The 11,577-nt window shown below is 34.8% G+C and overlaps 1 protein-coding gene across 2 annotated transcripts; it reads right to left on the bottom strand.

The window, feature by feature from the left end:
- Window positions 1-326: 326 nt before the first annotated feature.
- LOC131939884 (collagen alpha-4(VI) chain) lies at window positions 327-11,364 on the bottom strand. Of its 2 annotated transcripts, XM_059298413.1 has the most exons (11): window positions 11,244-11,338; window positions 10,919-10,963; window positions 10,382-10,445; window positions 9,582-9,602; window positions 9,389-9,412; window positions 8,834-8,854; window positions 5,644-5,670; window positions 4,798-5,105; window positions 3,218-3,383; window positions 1,838-2,020; window positions 327-422 (listed from the first exon to the last, which is right to left on the bottom strand). In XM_059298413.1, the coding sequence occupies exons 2-11, from the start codon at window positions 10,931-10,933 to the stop codon at window positions 415-417; spliced, it is 837 nt and encodes a 278-aa protein (XP_059154396.1). In that variant the 5' UTR covers window positions 10,934-10,963; window positions 11,244-11,338; the 3' UTR covers window positions 327-414. The 2 variants fall into 2 exon arrangements, with proteins under 2 accessions (XP_059154396.1, XP_059154404.1); XM_059298421.1 differs by lacking the exon at window positions 10,919-10,963 and having other exon boundaries at window positions 11,244-11,364.
- Window positions 11,365-11,577: the final 213 nt, after the last annotated feature.

Raw genomic sequence — 11,577 nt, 5'->3', positions numbered from 1 at the left:
TGTACACATTCAGTTGCAACTTTATCGGGTTGTTTCTTTTCGAGCAACTGTCGAACCCGCTAATTCGGTTACTTGTGGCTTAAATCTTGCTCGCATGTAGAAGGAACCTTGAGCTCACTCTACAGCCCGTACCTAAGAAATCTCTTGTGTTTGGGCAATCGCATGTCGAGGTACCACTGTATTTTGTGACTAGATTTTAAAAGATTGGCGAGTTGTTGTATATTTAGGTGACTGAATCTCAATAAATTAGTTGTGGTGATATAAAAAAATATTTAAATACGAAACAAGGGTAAAATATGTTTTATGATCACAAATTAACACAAGCATTAGTTCTCTGATATTTTATTAGATCTTTCTGCTAAAGTCGTTGACTTATCAGAGGAGTCACAGACTGGCAGGAGGCTCATAAAGCTGTCAAATATCTGGAGATCAAACAAACACAAAGTGTGAGTCAACAACAACAGGTACAACATGGTGTATGGAGAATATATTGAGCCCAATTTAAGTTTACACAAACTGGTACAACATGGTGTATGGAGAACATATTGAGCCCAATTTAAGTTTACACGAGCTGGTACAACATGGTGTATGGAGAACATATTGAGCCCAATTTAAGTTTACACGAGCTGGTACAACATGGTGTATGGAGAACATATTGAGCCCAAATTAAGTTTACACGAACTGGTACAAGATTGTGTATTTATATATTGTTATTCATGACGCCAAAAAGCGTTATCCCCCCCCCCCCCCGCTTTATTCAGAAAGATTGGTGGTACTTTGTACCAGTCACTATCCCGTAATTGTTTTTGTTGTGCAACCCAATTGATGTAGAAAACAATTTGATCAGCGTGTAAAGCCTTGTGGCTGTTTACTTGTTTACTTTTTTAACATTGGCTGTGTATAATTGAGTGCCCCAGCTTAAAATGAGCTTTACAGTTTTTTCAACCACTTTTGTTGCCCCTTTAGCTTCAGCGCCCGGGGCGGGGTAACACCCGCTCTCCTCTAGCTACACCACTGGGTACAACAGGGTATGCGGAAAATATAGGTAGCCCATTTTAAGTTGAAACGAACTGATACAACATGCTGTATTGAAAATTTATTGAACCAAACTTAAGTTACCAAAAACTTTTACAATAGAATTTATGCAAAATATATTGAGCCCAATCTAAGTTAACAAGAACGAAACAAAAATTGTTGGGAGAATTTGAGCCAAATACGGTTGAGCAAAGTTTGTCGGCTCTACTGCGTCATACCACAGACAGGGAAATACGTTCAGCTTTTTGCTGACTAATATAAGATGGTCAAAGCAGTTTTTTTATGATCTTTATTTTGTGACGTCAGATTCTTACTCAATGAAGCACCACTTGGCATTACTAAATGATAGACACACAGCTATCTAAAATACAAACAGCTTTACTGTCACATGTCAACTTGACCACAGACAACTATCTAAAAAACAGCTTTACTGTCACATGTTAACTTGACCACATACAACTATCTAAAATACAAACAGCTTTACTGTCACATGTTAACTTGACCACATACAACTATCTAAAATACAAACAGCTTTACTGTCACATGTTAACTTGACCACATACAACTATCTAAAATACAAACAGCTTTACTGTCACATGTTAACTTGACCACATACAACTATCTAAAATACAAACAGCTTTACTGTCACATGTTAACTTGACCACATACAACTATCTAAAATACAAACAGCTTTACTGTCACATGTTAACTTGACCACATACAACTATCTAAAATACAAACAGCTTTACTGTCACATGTCAACTTGACCACAGACAACTATCTAAAATACAGTTTTACTCACTGTCACATGTCATCTTGACCAGGTCACGTTTAATGAAATCCAGATTTGCGAAGTCATTCGCCTTGGAGTAATAGCTTGGATCATTTGCTATTGTCGTCAATTCAATTTCATTGACCTGATCACCAATCCCCACCGCAATCAATGTAATATATTGATCTTTAAGCCTTTGAGCGGTCTCAACGGCTAAAACAGTAGAAATATACATACAAGCAGCATTCCAAAAACTACAAACGGGGTATACAGGTAGTATTGTAATCAGACCTCCCAGATTCGGACAATTCCTATTTCGTGTAAATATTTTAGATGAGTAATTTATAAACAGATCGGTGATTTTAGATCAAGTTTTCGACCAACTAATTAAATTACATGTAGCGAGACAAAACATATCCGGATTGCCCAACATAATGATATAACCACTGTATTTCAAGTACAGCTCATGTGTTTCAGTGACCTCGGTGAAAGACGTTAGTTTGATTAGCTCAATTCTCACCTTTTTGTTTTGTTTTCCCTAACGTAAGAAATGTAGGCCTACTCGGCTTGGTGAGCTCATGAATGTCCTACTGACTTAGTCCTAGATCGACCTCTTGTCGTCAGAGCAGCAATATTTTTATTCTATACCCCCCCCTCCCCCAACCACACCGACCCACCTACATGTATTAAATAGGTAAAATAATCATTCTAATTAAAAAAGAAAAATGTTTTCTTGCTTTTTAATCATTAAAATATTACATTTACATTGAAGGATGTGTTCAATTAATATTAGTACTATGTTTAGACTGTGTTATTGTCGTTGTTTGATACTTTTATAAATTAAAATCACAATCAATTTTAATTGAAATATTTTAAACGAGCTGACCCGCGACGTAGCATACGCCGCTATCTAGTTGTTTTATTTTCTACTTATCAGCAATTCAAAAGTTGTGAATTTGACACTACCCCACCCCCTGCCTCTCCCATCCCGCCCCCACCCACCCACCCCACCCCGCCCAGTGAAAGCAGCCGTTTACAGACGACTATGAAAATATCAAGCAGAACTTATTATCTCCCCTTAGTTTTAAATCGTTTAAAAACTAAATTATCTGCCCCTAATAGCCATCACTTATTCGAACCGGCTCTACTATAGGGCTTGTAAGTAGGTCACCAAGCAGTTCCTTGGCTCATGCAGGTTTTATTGAGCCGTAGAACGGGTTGGTGATCTACTTACAAGCCCTATTGTAAACATTCGGGGTGAACCAAAGCTCACCTGACAGGTGGGGATGAGGGTGGTGGCTAAGCTGCGTGGTGTTTTCTATGGTCTCCATGAAGAGAATTATATATATAGATATGATTTGAGCACATTCACAATTTATTTGACATTATTTCTAAGAATAAAGAACGTACTCAGCTTCGTATTGTCAGACTTCCCGTCCGTCATAACTATGACGATATCATTGGCGTCTGGTCTACCGCCTGAAGCAGAGCTGAACATTTTGTCGTCTAAGATAAACTGTAGACCTTTGTACGTCTTGGTGCCGGATAGAAATGGGTACTTTATGTCCAGCAGAGCCTAGTAGCATTGTACAAAAAATGGCAGTTTTTTATTGCTTGTAGATTAAACACCATTTAACTTACGATACAGAATAGAAGCATGCCGAATTTTTTAAAAGAAGTGTTAAAAATATACTTTAACAAGTTTTGCACCTTACTTCAACTTGATTTGCACCTTACTTTAACAAGATATGCACCTTACTTAAACAAGATATGCACCTTACTTGAACATATTTTTGCACCTTACTTGAACATATTTTGCGCCTTACTTGAACTTTTGCACCTTACTTCAACTTGATTTGCACGTTACTTTAACAAGATATGCACCTTACTTTAACAAGATATGCACCTTACTTGAACATATTTTGCAACTTACTTGAACTTTTGCTCACATAGCACGACTAAATGATTGATTCTAACGTCTAGATCAGGGGTCTTCAAACTTTTTAGCCCGAGGGCTGCATCAACTATCAAATTTCTGTTCGGGGGCCGGTTTCTTTCAGACATGTCTATGGGGTGGCAGAGCCCCCCTCCACACCCCCCCCCCACGAAGACCGTCTCCCCCCCCCCCCCCCCCCCCCGAACGAAATTTAATTTTTATAGAAATATATACCAATTTCCACCCCCCCCCACCCAGAGAAAAGTCTGAAAGAAACACAGTCGGGGGCCGACAACTCGAGGTTCAAGTTTACTCTAAAATTGTTCTTCACCTATTTCATTCTTGAAAATGTTTGTTTCTTTCGACATGTCTCTGAACTATCTATGGTTGAGTCCATGTGATCTTATTAAATTCACCATCTTCACCACAGGATTCATTTCACAGCTAATCTCCATATATTTAGCACACAAAGCTTGCTGGTGAATAATACAGTGCAGGAACACTGGTTGTATAATATTTTTCTTATTCGCTTGTCCAACCAAGCCTTTCTTTATGCCACACTTGTACTTTTCTCAATCAACAGTCAGGTTACTGAAGTTAGTCCAGGCCAAGTTATAATCAGCAAATGTTTTTTCTTAATATATCCTCTCCGGTAACAATGCCAACCATGTTATGTAGGGAAGCCAGCTCTTGTGTTAATGTCTACATCTACACCTCTAATGAACACAAGCAGTTGTGAGGATTTGAACAGCTGACCAGCGACACCTCCATTGCCATTTAAAAATGGCGAAACTTGTTTGCATTTTTCGCTATATGAGACACAATGTTTTCACCAATGTCTGCAACACGGCGGGCAATGGTATTTGCACAGAAAGCTACATTTTAAAATTGTTTTTCTTTTTCTGGGCAAAAATCTTCAGCCACCACCAACAAACGTTTTGTCTGTGGACAAAAATATCTCCGCGGGCCTTATGAGAGGACCTCGAGGGCCGCATCCGGCCCGCGGGCCGTAGTTTGGAGACCCCTGGTCTAGATTAAACATCGTTCTACCTACCTTAGACAAGCTCGTGTGATTGAAATAGACATTCAGATCAAATATTTTCTTGGGGTCGCTGTTGAATATAACTGTCCCAAATCTGACGTCATCCTGTCCAACGTTGAACCCCTCCGTGACGTCAGAGGCGAACTTGACCTGTTTCTTCCAGTTCGATGGTCCAATCGAAGACGAGGCGTCCAGCAAAAAGATGATGCCGGCCTTTGTTCGCTTGAGACATGGCTGGACGCTGGGAGGGACTGGGGCGGGCGTAGTGGTAGTGGATTTTTGTCGCGCAGTTGTAGCACTGGTTGTTGGTTTTGGTGCAGCTAAATTAAACATCATAGCACTGTTTTTTTCAAATATTCAAAGTAGAATGTTGTATGTATACCACCACGTTATAATAGATTAAGCCTTATTCGTAGACGTGCGTTGTTACAAAAATTATAGGTAGGTCTACTTAACTTACTCCTAGAAAACCATATAAAGTATGTGTTTTTGAACATAACCACACATTATGGTGACCAAAAGATACCCACGGTCAAATCTAACACAATTTTAACGCCTCGATTGTTTAGCAACTCACAAAGTAAAAACACACAGAAACATTTTGTGAGGTTTAACGTCAAACGACAAAGTCTCTTAAATGAACTATCTTTTCTATAATGTATTTTAATTATTTTAATGGGCCTTTACGAATAGACGGCCCATTCTGATTATAGATATTAGAGTTATGTGAAAAGAAAAGTTAATAGTTAATATTTACAGGGTCATTATTCTATGATTAACGCCTGATTTCTTAACACAGTGCCAATTATAAAAGATATGTTTTTCATCCTGCTGTAGCCAGAACACTTATCAACTTACCTTTACAGTGAAGTATTTCAGCTTCCTCTGATAAAATAAAAACAAAAGTTAAATTTTAATCATGTAAATAATCGAATGCGTAAAACGTGTGTCCGATATTATTCCATACCCCCGCCCCCCCCCTCCCCGAAATATTAAAATGCCTCTAACATTGTATAAGGGATAGTGTCTCACATAAAATGTATACATATTTAAACATGTAGTCTATACATAGTCATGTATTTAACGGCATAACATACATTGATACTCTTTTTATTTTTCAAATGAAAGAAATGTGAAATATAATAAAATTTAGATTTAAGGAGAATTTTAATACACTTATTCATACAAATAAACTCACAATCTTAACATATATATATATATATATATATATATATATATATATATATATATATATATATATATATATATATATATATATATATATATATATATATATATAAAGGGTCATCCATAAATGACGTCACGCTTTTTTTGACGATTTTTACCTTTCCCCCCCCCTCCCCTCCGTCACACATCGTCACAAAAAGTCAGACCCCCCCTCCCCCTAAAGTGACATCACACTTCAGCCAACTACCCCCCTCAAAATCGCAGTTGAATTTTTTCTTAAAACATCGATATTTTTCAAAATCGTGTCTGAACTCTGTCAACATAAAGTATTTTATTCAATTCCTATTGCAATTTATTAAAAAAATTTCTAAAACGCGAAATAACGTCAAAAATTCTGTTTTCTAACATTGCTTTTTATAATGCAAAGTATGACGTCGCACCCTCTGAACCCCTCCCTCCCCCTCATCACACACCGTCACAAAATTACGAACCCCCCCTCCCCCTACGAGTGTCACGTCATTTATGGACGACCCCTAAGTGAAAGTGATTGTAGGAAAAAAAGTCACAGGAAAAAAAGTCACAGAAAAAAAGTCACAGGAAAAAAAGTCACAGGAAAAAAGTCACAAATATATATTTGCATGAAATGTGTTAACACTTTTATGAATTATATATTCAGAGTGCAAAATTAACTTAGGATTAATTAAATGTAATGTTATGTGTGTAGGTTGTATACGCATGGTAATGTTTATAATTCGTCTAAAATATTTAGTTTTAAGTATGTAGATTGTAATTATGTAAAGCATAATATTAATAGCATTTAATAGAATGTTCCAACGTCCTCAGTTTTTCATCGTGTTTTTTTTAAATACTAACATTAAATTACCATGAAATGGTAAATTCATCTGACTTGCTACCCTCGACTCATCGCAACAATAGTTATGATTAGTTCAACCACCTTTACTGCCCACATTTATCACGCTCATTATATAACAAAGCATGGGATAAAAACAGAAAGCCGACACGGTTTAAAGGCTGTCATTGGCACAAAACGTCCACAAACACAATATGTTCGGACAAGGTCGACTGAGGAGAGGCCGACCGGAGAATAGCCTACGGCAAAACATATGCAAAACACAATGATGTGCCTACATTTCTTATAAAATTAGCTTTTCTGTCGCGTATTTAACTAAATACGCAACCAAAGTTGAGATTGTTGTGTAAATTCTTAGATTATTTTACTTTTAATTGTTACAAACCATTATGCTTTTAACGTCTATAAATAATATATGCTATCAAAAAATATAACCTACAACAATAAAAGAAATTTTAAAAATTACAATTTGCAACAAATAAATCAAAATATTTCTGAAAAGATTTTTGTGACTTTTTTTCTGTGACTTTTTTTTCCGATAAAATTTTTCCATTGTGACTTTTTTTCTGTGACTTTTTTTCCTAGCAAAAACTGACTTTTTTGTGTTTTTTTTCCTGCGACTTTTCTTCCGTAACCAGTGAAAGTATGTGCATGTGTATGTTAATTATTCATACTTTCACCGTTAAACTTTGGGGAATGGTTGATAATTCTTCTGAAAAGTCTTGTGCGGTAAAAAAAAAAACTAAATTTTGCCCACAAGGGCTCAAAAGCTCCCCAAAGGGCCCTAGAAAAAAAAATAAAGACTAGAATTGAATTTTTGATTATTCGGCGAAATTAGCCAGGCAGATTATTTTGCAAAAATATTAACTGAGTTATTTCACTTTGTTCTATGGGGCCTACTGCTCTAACAATAAGTGCAAAACTTGAGTTTTTATCAGAAAAGTTACATTTCTAAAAATATTGATTGATAATCTATCTACGCATGTTGAAATGAAAGTTCTACTTTTCTGTGTGTTTGTCTTTTATGCATTACTCAGCCTTTAGGAAGTTGTCGAGAATACTCATGGGAGTTCGCCGAACTGTGTCTACCTTACTATTACGGAGAATGACTTTCATATATGTATACAATTAAGCGCTAAAAAAATTGTTATTGAATATTAAAATCAATATACATTATTATTGGGAATAATATCATCGCAGAATAGAATTGAGTATTTTTTAAAATGGAAAGCTATGTGACAGCGAACTAATAAATATTCTGTCCATTCCAAATTGTTATAATTTTGTCAGGAAAATAGTAAAGACTTTTCAGGGTGGCGATAAAATATTTGAGAAAATAATAAACCCTAACCGCAATACCTTAATATTAAGTGTCATCAATTATCATGTTTGAAAAATTAGGAATTTTAGACCAAACCCTTGTTTTTCTTTTGCAACATTTATAAGAAATCGTTAAGACAGATGAGGTCTATTTCTCGATTTTCATCCAGAGTTTCTTCCATGCATCTCTTCAGGGGGGGGGGGGGGGAGGAGAAAATGACGCTTTTCTTTATAGTTATTTAAATAGTAGTCTATAATTTATTACAAACTTTTATTTAACTCACTTCCTCTGTCGTCAGTCGTCAGTCTGTCTAGATCGAAACGCCCGAGCGAAATTACGGGCACTTTTAACTGACAGATACGGTTCGTAGTTGGTACGTGGGTATATACATGAGGACAATGCATCATGATATTGAAGATGACTTAATTTGATGCCTAATTAATTTTTTTATGAATTAATTAAAATTTTGTCCAAATTAGTAGGCGTGGGTCTCTTCCTAAATATTAGTGAAGGTATCCAATAGATACTAAAGTGATCCACGCTTTTCTTTATAGTTATTGAAATAGTAGTGTATAATTTATTTTCTCATTTTTACTGCATTATTACATAAAAGCTTGTTATTATAACGTTTTTTATGAATATTACAATGTATTTGCGGCATAACATACCTGGGCAACCTTTTACTGTCTCTGTTGAAACAAAAAACATTTGCATCGTATATTTGTTTATATATATATATATATATATATACATATACATATACATATATATATATATATATATATATATATATATATATATATATATATATATATATATATATATATATATATATATATAGTTGTTATATAACTTATCTAAAACAAATCCATAAGTTCATACCGCACTATCGCTTTGTTTATATGTTTATAAAGTTTATTTTGAAGCTCATATAGTAAAGCAATTGTTTTCTCTCGAATTCCGTCACAGTGATCTGAGTTTACCTTATTCGCTAGTAACAAACATAGCGAAACATTTACTTCATTTGTTTATTACATCTGTTTTATTACTAGTCCGTGATTACAGATCAATATATCTACAATACACGAATTTAAGATAATACACTGAATGTATATTCAAATATTAACTAAAAAATGCAATAACTTAAGATTAATAAAAGCTTTAATATTTTTGGAACTCTATATATTTTTAAAAAGTGTTTTTAAAATGAATAAATTTCTTACCGAAATTCATGGGTTCGTCAGCTTCTGGAATAGAAATAAAGCAAAAAATCTGTATCACACTTTATTGTTTGTAACATTATTATAAATGTATGCACATAATTCTAGTTTCTTTAATGTAAATTGTGTGACTAAAACGTTAAAAATGTGTAAAATCTATTTTAATTATTCTTAAATCTTAGCCTATATTTCTCACCATACACTTTCAGCACTTTATCTGTTATAAATGGAAATAGTAACAGTTATTACTAGATCAACATGCATGAGTGTTTTAACAATGAAACACTGTTATCAAACAAAAATTAAAATCGTGCTTTAAATTGAAGTAATTGCCTGAGTTCACATGTAGGGTTAAATATATAACCAACCTCACTACCACCAGAGTTTCTTCCAGGCATCTCTTCGGGGGGGGGGGGGGGTCCAAGCCCCCCCCGAAAAAAATTTCCGCCCCCCCCCCCCGAACGAAATGAAATTTATGTAATTTATATAGAAAATATATACTTTTAACAGTGTCCGCCCCCCCCCCCCCCCCCGAAGAAAGTTTACCGCCCCCCCCCCCCCCCCCCCCGAAAATTTCAAGTGCCCCCCCGGAGAAAAAAGTCTGGAAAAAACACTGACTACCACTAGGTGGGGAGAGTCAATTAATTTAACTTGGTTAGGTGTAAGCTATTTAATTTCTTGGCTACTTAGTAAAAACATTTAATTAGCTTATTAATTAGCATTAACAAGTACAAGATAAAGGATCAATATGGGTAGGACTTCGCTGAGTTCACCCGGCTCTGACTTGTGCCGGACTCACTATTGGGAACGTAAAAGCGGCTGGACATCGTGCTGACGACATTATCCTTTCATATTACGAGGGCAAAGAGATAGGTAAACTTTACTTCATAAGGACATGGACCACTAGGTTTGAAAGTGTAATTTTGCACTATTTATTATCATTTCTTGCGTTAATCTGTTGATTTAATTGAGGAAACACGTTTTTAATTAACTTACATGAGCATACAGTGTTGAGCAGAAGTGTCAACAAAATACACCGTGTAGCCAACATTCTTGACATCTAAGACATACAACATATTACTTCTTTAATTTTACTTATATGAATATAAGAAAACTTGTAACACCCATATACACATATCTGACCTGAAGAACATATTACACCTGTAACTCTACTGGCTGAGTACATAAAACGTATTAGGTTTAGATGTTTTATATCACATAAAGAACACAAAACAGCTTTCATTTTATTAATATCGAACTATATCAAAAATGTATTATTATAACAAGCTTTTATTTAATTTGCTTCCTATATCTTGATCAAAACTGGCGAGCAAAATTTCAACCACTTCTAACCGACCAATTTTTCCGAAACCTGGCATGTGAGTCAAGACCCAACGACACTGCAATCTGACATGAAATTTGACTTAATTGGATTCTTAATTAATTTTGGAAGAATTTGTTACAATTCCCTATATGAATTATTATATTACCATTTTCTATATAAAGTATTATATACCACACTATTATACGCACATTGTTCGTGTTCATTTAGTGCGATATTGTTTTAGTCACGCAACCCTATAGTTTTAAAATAAAAAAAACATTTTAATAACAACCTTTTATGTAATACTGCAATGAAAAGGAGAAAATTAATGTATTTCTTAAAATATATAATAATGAACTGCTATTTAAATAAGTAAAAACAAAAGTGTGGGACGCTTCTTACATTCTAATAAGTTCATTTAAATAATCGTAGCACATTTTTATATATTTAAAGAAAATAATTGTTTCTCTCATATTTAGTGCATTATTTCGTAACATTTTTCAATTAACTTTTTAATTAAAATGTTTGCATTACCTGAAGATCACAAGAGTCGTCCACGTTGTCTCCCGTCTATGATTTCTAGGCCTGATCAAGTTCAAAAATGTAACAATACCAAGAGTTTTTATAACATTGCCGTGTAGTTCAAATCAATATTTTTGAAAAATTTTCTCATTAACTTTCATATTTTCAGTAAGTAACACAATTTCAATTAAAGTTAAGTCAATTACCATTCTTGTTTGTTTTCAATATTTACAAATCATTATTTTCAATTACAAATGAGAACTTAAGTCGCTAATGTTTGTAGATTCATATTTCACCTGGTGACGGGCCAGGGCTTTGCATAGTTTGTAACACGAGTCGTTCAAGT

Source organism: Physella acuta, unplaced genomic scaffold (assembly GCF_028476545.2).
Source record: "Physella acuta isolate Inbredline_101_S28 unplaced genomic scaffold, ASM2847654v3 ptg000019l, whole genome shotgun sequence".
Lineage (NCBI taxonomy): Eukaryota > Metazoa > Mollusca > Gastropoda > Physidae > Physella > Physella acuta.
This window is presented reverse-complemented; position numbering and strand designations above follow the sequence as displayed.

Excerpts from the sequence above, each read along its gene's own strand:
- LOC131939884 (XM_059298413.1), bottom strand. Across the intron at positions 8,855-9,388 it reads TGACGAACCCATGAATTTCG|AGACAGTAAAAGGTTGCCCA; the intron begins GTAAGAAATTTA and ends TTGTTTCAACAG. Across the intron at positions 3,384-4,797 it reads ATCACACGAGCTTGTCTAAG|GCTCTGCTGGACATAAAGTA; the intron begins GTAGGTAGAACG and ends CAATGCTACTAG.